General features: G+C 42.8%; 1 protein-coding gene across 1 annotated transcript; it reads right to left on the reverse strand.

Moving 5' to 3' along the window:
• Positions 1-5601: 5601 nt before the first annotated feature.
• LOC311124878 (serine/threonine-protein kinase SBK1-like) lies at positions 5602-7444 on the reverse strand (the record flags this gene model as incomplete). Its single annotated transcript, XM_084198973.1, has 4 exons — positions 5602-6297; positions 6494-6685; positions 6901-7103; positions 7273-7444. 4 exons carry the CDS (start codon positions 7442-7444, stop codon positions 5602-5604), a joined length of 1263 nt encoding a protein of 420 aa, XP_084055099.1.
• Between the last annotated feature and the right edge of the window lie 2936 nt (positions 7445-10380).

Here is a 10380-nt window from a genome sequence, read left to right on the forward strand (position 1 = left end):
CCTCACAGTCTACTGGTTAAACCTTTCCCTTACATTCCCTCACAGTCTACTGGTTAAACCTTTTCCTCACAGTCTACTGGTTAAACCTTTCCCTTACAGTCTACTGGTTAAACCTTTCCCTTACACAGTCTACTGGTTAAACCTTTTCCTTACACAGTCTACTGGTTAAACCTTTTCCTCACAGTCTACTGGTGTAATCTACACACCGCATTCCAATGCCTCATCTGTGTTAGTTGTCAGTCAGTGGTGTTTTGGTTAAGGTTTGACAAGGACTGCCAACGCGAATGTCACTTCTCATCTCTCCCTCTTTATTTTAAGGCAACTTTACAGATGCTATTTTGTACTTTGTGGTTTACCTCTGGGTAACAGAGGTAAATGTAACTAAAATAAGTATTTTGTAGAACCCCTTTTTTGTGTAAGTCCTGATTTTAATAGCAACATGTTAAGTAGTTACATAATAGTGATAGAGCAGGGTTCTTCAATTCCAGTCCTGGAGGGCCGAAACACCTCTGTTTTTCATCCTCCTTCTAATCAGGGGCTAATTCAGACCTGGGACACCAGGTGAGTGCAATTAACTACCAGGTAGAAATAAAAAAACAGAAGTGTTCGGCCCTCCAGGACCGGAATTGAAGAACCCTGTGATAGAGTATAGACGACCAACCTTTCACACTTCTCATTGTCTTAGACTTCCCATAGAAAACATGAATCTTCATAATATTATTGCAGAGCTGCTGTAACATGTTGCGGTTGCTAACTGGCCTGTGTTATATGAGTGGCTTGCGAAAGTATTCACCCCCCTTGGCATTTTTCCTATTTTGTTGCCTTACAGCCTGGAATTAAAATTGATTTTTTGGGGGGTTTTGTGTCATTTGATTTACACAACATGCCTACCACTTTGAAGATGCAAAATATTTTTTCTTGTGTAACAACTTGAGCGTGCATAACTATTCAACCCCCCAAAGTCAATACTTTGTAGAGCCACCTTTTGCCGCAATTACAGCTGCAAGTCTCTTGGGGTATGTCTCTATAAGCTTGGCACATCTAGCCACTGGGATTTTTGCCCATTCTTCAAGGCAAAACTGCTCCAGCTCCTTCAAGTTGGATGGGTTCCGCTGGTGTACAGCAATCTTTAAGTCATACCACAGATTCTCAATTGGATTGAGGTCTGGGCTTTGACTAGGCCATTCCAAGACATTTAAATGTTTCCCCTTAAACCACTCTAGTGTTGCTTTAGCAGTATGCTTAGGGTCATTGTCCTGCTGGAAGGTGAACCTCCGTCCCAGTCTCAAATCTCTGGAAGACTGAAACAGGCTTCCCTCAAGAATTTCCCTGTATTTAGCGCCATCCATCATTCCTTCAATTCTGACCAGTTTCCCAGTCCCTGCCGATGAAAAACATCCCCACAGCATGATTCTGCCACCACTATGCTTCACTGTGGGGATGGTGTTCTCGGGGTGATGAGAAGTGTTGGGTTTGCGCCAGACATAGCGTTTTCCTTGATGGCCAAAAGCTCAATTTTAGTCTCATCTGACCAGAGTACCTTCTTCTATATGTTTGGGGAGTCTCCCACATGCCTTTAGGTGAACACCAAACGTGTTTGCTTATTTTGTTCTTTAAGCAATGGCTTTTTTTTGGCCACTCTTCCGTATTGCCCAGCTCTGTAGAGTGTATGGCTTAAAGTGGTCCTATGGACAGATACTCCAATCTCCGCTGTGGAGCAGGGTTATCTTTTGTCACTTTGTTGCCTCTTATCAATGCCCTCCTTACCTGGTCCGTGAGTTTTGGTGGGCGGCCCTCTCTTGGCAAGTTTGTTGTGGTGCCATATTCTTTCAATTTTTTAAATAATGGATTTAATGGTGCTCCGTGGGATGTTAAAAGTTTCTGATATTTTTTTATAACCCAACCCTGATCTGTACTTCACAACGTTGTCCCTGACCTGTTTGGAGAACTCCTTGGTCTTCATTGTGCCGCTTGCTTGGTGGTGTCCCTTGCTTAGTGGTGTTGCAGACTCTGGGGCCTTTCAGAACAGGTGTATATATACTGAGATCATGTGACACTTAGATTGCACACAGGTGGACTTTATTTAATTGATTATGTGACCTCTGAAGGTAATTGATTGCACCAGATCTTATTTAGAGGCTTCATAGCAAAGGGGGTGAATACATATGCATGTGCCACTTTTCTGTTATTTATTTGTTAGAATTTTTTGAAACAAGTTATTTTTTTCATTTCACTTCATCAATTTGGACTATTTTGTGTATGTCCATTACATGAAATCCAAATAAAACCCCATTTAAATTACGGGTTGTAATGCAACAAAATAGGAAAAAAGCCAAGGGGGATGAATACTGCAATGGCTAGAAATGTGAGAAGAGCAAGTCCGTCTCCTGCAGAGTACAGGCACATATCTCTGAGTCCAGGGAATGAACTCACACCAGCATTCATTCCAACAAGAGTTGTCATTTTATTGTCGACTAAATCGGAGCTTACAGGGAAGACAATTGTATTGCAGAGACAGAATCGGACACGAGTTCTAGAGCTGTGTTCCCCTACTCACTAAAACTCCACTAAATTCACGATGCCGCGTCAAAATATGTCACTGGACAAGAAAAACAAAGAACTCCGTTACACAACTTCCAACACATTACATCATGATAGATTTGCAGAAACCAACTCATCTGTTGTCTACAGCAGTGGTCTCCAACCCAGGTTCCAGCCTTCAGTCTTGATGATTAGATGAATCGGGGTGTGTTAGTGCTGGGCTAGAACAAAACCATGCACACTTAGTGGGTCCCCAGGACCAGGTTTGGTGACCACTAGCCTCTAGTTAGAGAAACAACTCCAGCCCTACAGCCCTCTGCATTGGGACTGGAAGTTGTTTTGAGTCCGAACACAAGGTCATAGGTTGTCACTAGGTGTAGTAATCACTGACACTGATTCACCCTTGGGTGGATAAGGTGAGGATTTGAATGGCAACTTCTACCCGGGGCGTGGTCGAATTCAACAATACTTCAACTGGCTACAAACTGTACTGAACAGTTCGTTGTTGGAAGATGCCAGACGAAAGAGGAAAGTAACTTCACTGACTGTTATTCAACATTCATACACCCAAGTGTGAACAACATAATACTACCGCTTGTGACAGCAAAACAGAAAAATAGTTTTTCCACAGTTGTTTTCCAGCACATACAGATTCATGCAAATATGTCCGGAAATCACAACACACATGTTTTTTTGTATCATTTTTTTTTCTATCTTATTTCGGACTTTACAATGACTCATTAAATCACTCTTTTCTTGTGACGTTTTGCTTGGCAATGAAGTGAGAAATCATCTCCAGATTTCCCTTGCAACTTCTCAAGACGTGAGAATTTAGAAGCTACCGACACACCTGATCAGAAAATGCATTATTATGGGATCCAGAAAGTCTCCATATACTGTAGATACAGATACATTTCATATTGTAGCTCAATAGCTCTGGATCCTAGATATTATTGGTGAGATGGAAACAGCATCAACGGCCTACAAACACAACACATTGAATCAAAACTAGCCGTTGCTATTGTTCTGTCTGGTTTCTAGCCCTAAGATGTCATGAGAGGTCACAACAATATTCCCACCGGGATATAATGCAAGAAATTGTGCTACAGCAAAATTCCACATCACAACAATCTTGACATAACTTTTTTGTAAAGCCAGTTCAAATTTTCCATAAAGATATGTTTTAGTTACTTGTCATGCAATTTTTTTTTTAAATTCGATGGTGTACATCTTCACTGTATTTTTCAGCTTGAATTTAAATGTCGAAATAATAATCAAAACTCCAAACAATACACCATTCATCAACATCAAGACATTTAAAACAAAACAACAATCAAATTAATTGACTAAAATGTGTAAAAATATATTTTTCTGCCATGAAGTAGATACGTGTCTGTTAAGGGGTCAGGGATAAAGTGTTGGACATCATTAACAGCTATCTGTCTGTTTCCAGACAGGAGGCTCTGGGACATCTTGGCTTGCTGCCAACGGCAGAATAAAGTTATCTGTAAAATTATTATAAATTATTATAAATTAATGCCTTACTCTTCTCCATCTGGTGGCTTCGAAATCTTTTTTATATTGTATAAAATATTTTTTATATTTTTATTTATCTTTGCAATATTAATGTCTACCACATCATCGGACTAGATCTAAATGATAAACTGAAGAAAGAATACTCCATGCAACAACTACTATTAAATGCAGTGATTTTACAAGATCCAGCTGTTGCAACAGTATTAATTTTCCTGTTCAAAAAGTGTTGCAGACGACCAAGTAGAAATTTGGCACTAGAGCACGTGTCAAACTCATTCCACGGAGGGCCGAGTGTCTGCGGGATTTAGCTCCTCCCTTGTACTTGATTGATGAATGAAAGTCACTAATTAGTAAGTGACTCCCCTCACTTGGTTGTCTAGGTCTTAATTGAAAGGAAAAACCAAAAACCCGCAGACACTCGGTCCTCCGTGGAATGAGTTTGACACCGCTGCACTAGAGCGTCCAGAAACCTTTACTGAAATTAGTCAAACAGAAAACTCCTAAAGCAAATTTTCAAAATCAATAGAAAAAATGGAATCTGGATATTTAGGATTTAAGTAAATAAAGTAACTCCAAAGGCAAATAAAAATCCACCTAATCATATTTCCCATCCATACACATGGAACATACAGTGATATACTGTACACACTTACACACACACACACACACACCTACACACGTACTGTACACACAGACACACACACACACACACACACACACACCTACACACGTACTGTACACACATACACACCTACACACGTACTGTACACACATACATACTTTGTACCAGAGTTCACATTGCATTACAGTAAACATAAAACTGCTGTTCATTTTGAGGTTATTCTTTCATTGAGGAACATTTTACAAGGTATTTCTATCAGCTTAAAAAATACTAACCAAAAGAACATCATCTCTTCATCTCTTGGCTTTGCCATAAATGGTTCCTCCGTGTCACTTCTGTAGTGGTTTTTTGCTCAATTCACCCTCGGTTTCAGTCTTTTTGGGGGAAATATATTGCTTTAAGAAATACATTTTGGTCTTCATCTGAGACTCTGAATACCAGCATTTCATATCACAATGTGTTTCTCAACCTCTCTTTCCATGTCTTGCCCGTCCGTCTGTCTGTCTATCTGTTGGTTGGCTGATCGTTCAGTATGTTGTTCATTGAGTCTTTGCAGTCTCTAGAAAGATTTGTTGTGTCTGTAGAATGACTGATCTCTGACTGGATCATTATACCCCAACGGGAATCATCAGGATCCAGTTGATCCCTTTTCTCTTTTGCAAAATGTTAATTCATTCGTTCTTTAAAGGTCCTTCCTTTTGACCCCGTTCTCCCCCCCCCCCCAAAAAAAATGGTAAGGATAATAACATGTCATTTTTCCTGTGTATGAGTATACAGTACTTAATGTGTATGAGAGTGTGTGAGTATGTGTATGTGTGGATATGTGTGTGTGTATATGAGTGTAGGCATCTGTATGTGTACCGTTTACAGTATCTCAGTCCTTCCCAGGCTCGTCACACACCTCAGACACAGATCTCTATAGGCGTGGCCACCAGTATGTGTCCGGGGGGCTGGTCGCTGTTGCTGTCTCTGGGCATGCGGTCAAAGCTGTTGGTAGACGGCCCAGAGCTGGAAACAGACACAAAATGGTGTCCTCCACCCGACTGCATCATCCCTGCCTTCGTCCCCCCAGTCCCCCTCTCCACAGACACCGGAGGAGACAGAGTCTGCTGTTTCATCCTCTCCACCAGCATCTCCTCCTCCTCTTCTCCCGACAAGGACGACGTACTGCTCCCGTCCCCCTCCACCCTCACCCCTCCTCCTCCTCCTCTCTCCCTCTCTCTCTCTCCGCCCCCTCCTCCGTTCCTGTTGCTGTCTCCATCCAGCATCCAACTGTGGCTGAAGTAGCCAAACACCTCTTTGACGGAGCAGCGTCTGTCCTGCTCCACAGAGAGGAGCCTGCGGAACATGCGGAGGGCCTGCTCAGTGAAGCGGCGCCACTGCGAGGGCACGGTGCCCGTGCGCCGTCTCTGCCAGCGAGTGAACTCCTGGTAGAAGGAGTCGGAGGGCAGGGCCTTCTCCCAGGGGAAGTTACCGGTCAGCATGCAGAAGAGGAGGACGCCAAAGGCCCACACATCCGTGCTGTAGTCCACGCAGAAGCCCTCGTGGCGAGACGTGTCGCACAGCTCCGGAGCCGTGTAAGGGATGGTACCGCTCACCTGGGAGGAGAGGAATAAATAATATTTGTTAATTGATTAGGAAGATTTCATTCTTCATTTAAGTTGGCTCCCATGAGGTCTGGTCTCTTTTATGGCATACTTGGTGGGTTCTGCATCTCAAACTATTTCTCATACAGTTCACCACTTTTGTTTTTTTAAAATAAAGTTTGTTGTGATTTGACCTCTAGCCACTCACCCGTTTGACCGGTGAGCCAGCGCGGCGCGTCATGCCGAAGTCGGACAGTTTGACCTTGCGGCATTCGCGGTCAAAGATGAGGATGTTCTCAGGCTTGATGTCACGGTGCACCAACTTCTTACAGTGAAGGTAGTCCAGGGCAATGGAAACCTGGTGCACACAGCGCTTAGCAACCGTCTCCGGGAGACCCACCTGGATGGAGAGGGGCAGAGATTAGGAAACAAAATAAACCTCAAAGATGTCTGTAATGACAACCACTATAAACGTGCTATGAAGCATTCTTCAATGTGACATTAGCTATTATAAACTGTCATTGCACATTATTTAGCGCAGTAATGGTTAAAATAACCCTACATAGCCATTACAACAGAACATCCCAAATATGCATCCCTGTCTCTCTCTCGTACCTGTGGAGGGATGATGTCGAAGAGGTCCCCAGCCAGGGCATACTCCTGGGCAAACACGTAGTAATCGTCAGTCTCGAAGGCGATCCCAAACATGTTAATGATAAAGGGACAGGGAGAAAGGTAGAGAGAGATGCTGTACTCCCTCAGGAACGACTTCAGCTTGGTTGTCTTCTTCCTCAGGAACTTCAGGGCCATCTTGGTGCCTGAGGGGAAAACAACATGGGAGTGATGAATGATTATAGTGGTTGATCATGTAATTCTGCAGATAATCCTGCAGAGCTGGACCAGTGAATGATCCTGTTAAATGTGTGCATCCTCAAGATCAAGTCTAGTGTGTGTGTGTGTGTGTGTGTGTGTGTGTGTCCTCCTCACCTCTGATCTTGTGTATGACCAGGTCCACCTTGCCGTAAGTGCCCTTGCCAAGCTCCCTGATAACATCATAGTACTTGTTGACCTCTAACCTCTCCAGGTTCTGTGCTGCGATCAGCTGCAGCTCCTCCAGAATGTCCATGTTTCCACGGGAACCCAGCGGAGAAGAACTCATACTGAGGACCGGGTTAGGGGGTGGACCGGGGGATAGGGTTAGGGGACGGACAAGAACAGGGGACAGGTTTAGGGGACGGACTCACAGGCAGGACAGGAGTGGTGTAACTGGAGAGAAGAACAGAGAAATAGAAACGGGCAGACATTTTGTTAGTGGAAAGGTAAAAGTCAACATACAGACATTTTGTTAGTGGAAAGGTAAAAGTCAACATACAGACATTTTGTTAGTCGAAAGGTAAAAGTCAACATACAGACATTTTGTTAGTGGAAAGGTAAAAGTCAACATACAGACATTTTGTTAGTGGAAAGGTAAAAGTCAACATACAGACATTTTGTTAGTGGAAAGGTAAAAGTCAACATACAGACATTTTGTTAGTGGAAAGGTAAAAGTCAACATACAGACATTTTGTTAGTGGAAAGGTAAAAGTCAACATACAGACATTTTGTTAGTGGAAAGGTAAAAGTCAACATACAGACATTTTGTTAGTGGAAAGGTAAAAGTCAACATACAGACATTTTGTTAGTGGAAAGGTAAAAGTCAACATACAGACATTTTGTTAGTGGAAAGGTAAAAGTCAACATACAGACATTTTGTTAGTGGAAAGGTAAAAGTCAACATACAGACATTTTGTTAGTGGAAAGGTTAAAGTAAACATACAGACATTTAACAACCAATACTAAAACATTTGAACTCTTCTTCGTGTCTCTAATGTGTGTCCAATGAATAAATATTGAACAAAAAAACTGAAAAGCTACAGAAGCAAACAAACACACACCAGCCTATCTCCAACCTACTGCAGTGTGATTATTCTCACAGAGGAAATTGTTATTTTCAAAACTACAGCATTTACGATCCAGAACACTCTGACCTATTCCTTCGACTATAGGTTCACACACATGCAGACACACACACTCACACACTCACACACACACATTGCATAACTCTGAATGCCATAAAAGAAGCAGGCTTTATGTTACCTCTGATCAATAATACTATGGAGCATTTAAACACTGATCGACACTTACACTACAGTGCATTCGGAAAGTATTCAGACCCCTTCCCTTTTCCCACATTTTGTTACGTTACAGCCTTATTCTAAAATTGATTGAATTAATGTTTTTCCTCATCAATCTACACACAATACCCCATAATGACAAAGCGAAAACAGGTTTTTAGACATTTTAGCAAATGTATTAAAAATAAAAAACAGAAATACCTTATTTACATAAGTATTCAGACACTTTGCTATGAGACTCGAAATTTAGCTCAGGTGCATCCTGTTTCCATTGATCATCCTTGAGTTTCTATAACTTGATTCGAGTCCACCCGTGGTAAATTCAATTGATCGACATGATTTGGAAAAGCACACACCTGTCTATATAAGGTCCCACAGTTGACAGTGCATGTCAGAGCACAAACCAAGCCAGTTTGAAGGAATTGTCCGTAGAGCTCCGAGACAGGATTGTGCCGAGGCACAGATCTGGGGAAGGGTACCAAAAACGTTCTGCAGCATTGAAGGTCCCCAAGAACACAGTGGCCTTCATAATTCTTAAATTGAAGAAGTTTGGAACCACCAAGACTCTTCCTAGAGCTGGCCGCCTGGCCAAACTGAGCAATCGGGGGAGAAGGGCCATGGTCAGGGAGCTGACCAAGAACCCGATGGTCACTCTGACAGAGCTCCAGAGTTCCTTTGTGGAGATGGGAGAACCTTCCAGAAGGACAACCATCTCTGCAGCACTCCACCAATCAGGCCTTTAAGGTAGAGTGGCTGGACGGAAGCCACTCTTCAGTAAAAGGCACATGACAGCCTGCTTGGAGTTTTTCAAAAGGCACTTAAAGGACTCTCAGACCATGAGAAACAAGATTCTCTGGTCTGATGAAACCAAGATTGAACTCTTTGGCCTGAATGCCAAACGTCACGTCTGGAGGAAACCTGGCACCATCCCTACAGTGAAAGATGGGGGTGGCAGCATCATGCTGTGGGGATGTTTTTCAGTGGCAGGGACTGAGAGACTCTTCAGGATCGAGGGAAAGATGACCAGAGCAAAGTACAGAGATGGCTGTTTAACAGGCCATCAGACTGTTAAACAGCCATCACTAGCACATTAGAGGCTGCTGCCTATAGACATTGACACACATAGACTAGAAATCACTGGCCACTTTAAGAAATGGAACACTAGCCACTTTAATCATGTTTACATATCCTGCACTACTCATCCCATAGGTGGCAGCATCCTGCTGTAGGGATGTTTCTCAGCTGCAGGGACTGGTCTGGATCGAGGGAAAGATGAGTGGAGTGGAGTGCAAAGTACAGAGAGACCCTTGATGAAAACCTGCTCCAGAGTACTCAGGACCTCAGACTGGGGTGAAGGTTCACCTTCCAACAGGACAACGACCCTAAGCACACAGCCAAGACAACGCAGGAGAGGATTCGGGACAAGTCTCTGAATGCCCTTGAGTGGCCCAGCCAGAGCCCGGACTTGAACCCTATCGAACATCTCTGGAGAGACCTGAAAATAGCTGTGCAGCGACGCTCCCCATCCAACCTGACAGAGCTTGAGAGGATCTGCAGAGAAGAATGGGAGAAACTCCCCAAATACAGGTGTGCCAAGCTTGTAGTGTCATACCCAAGAAGACTCGAGGCTGTAATCGCTGCCAAAGGTGCTTCAACAAAGTACTGAGTAAAGGGTCTGAATACTTATGTAAATGTGATTTAAAAAACAAACATTGTATACATTTGATAAAATTTCTAAAAAACTGTTTTTGCTTTGTCATTATGGGGTATTGTGTGTAGATTGATGAGAAAAACAACAATTTAAGGAATTTTAGAATAAGGCTGTAACATAACAAAATGTGGAAAAAGTCAAGGTGTCTGAAAAATTTCCGAATGCACTGTATATATTCAAAAGTATGTGGACACCCCTTCAAATTAGTGG

The sequence above is a fragment of the Coregonus lavaretus genome (genome assembly GCF_964263955.1).
Source record: "Coregonus lavaretus genome assembly, contig: HAP1_SCAFFOLD_271, whole genome shotgun sequence".
Lineage (NCBI taxonomy): Eukaryota > Metazoa > Chordata > Actinopteri > Salmoniformes > Salmonidae > Coregonus > Coregonus lavaretus.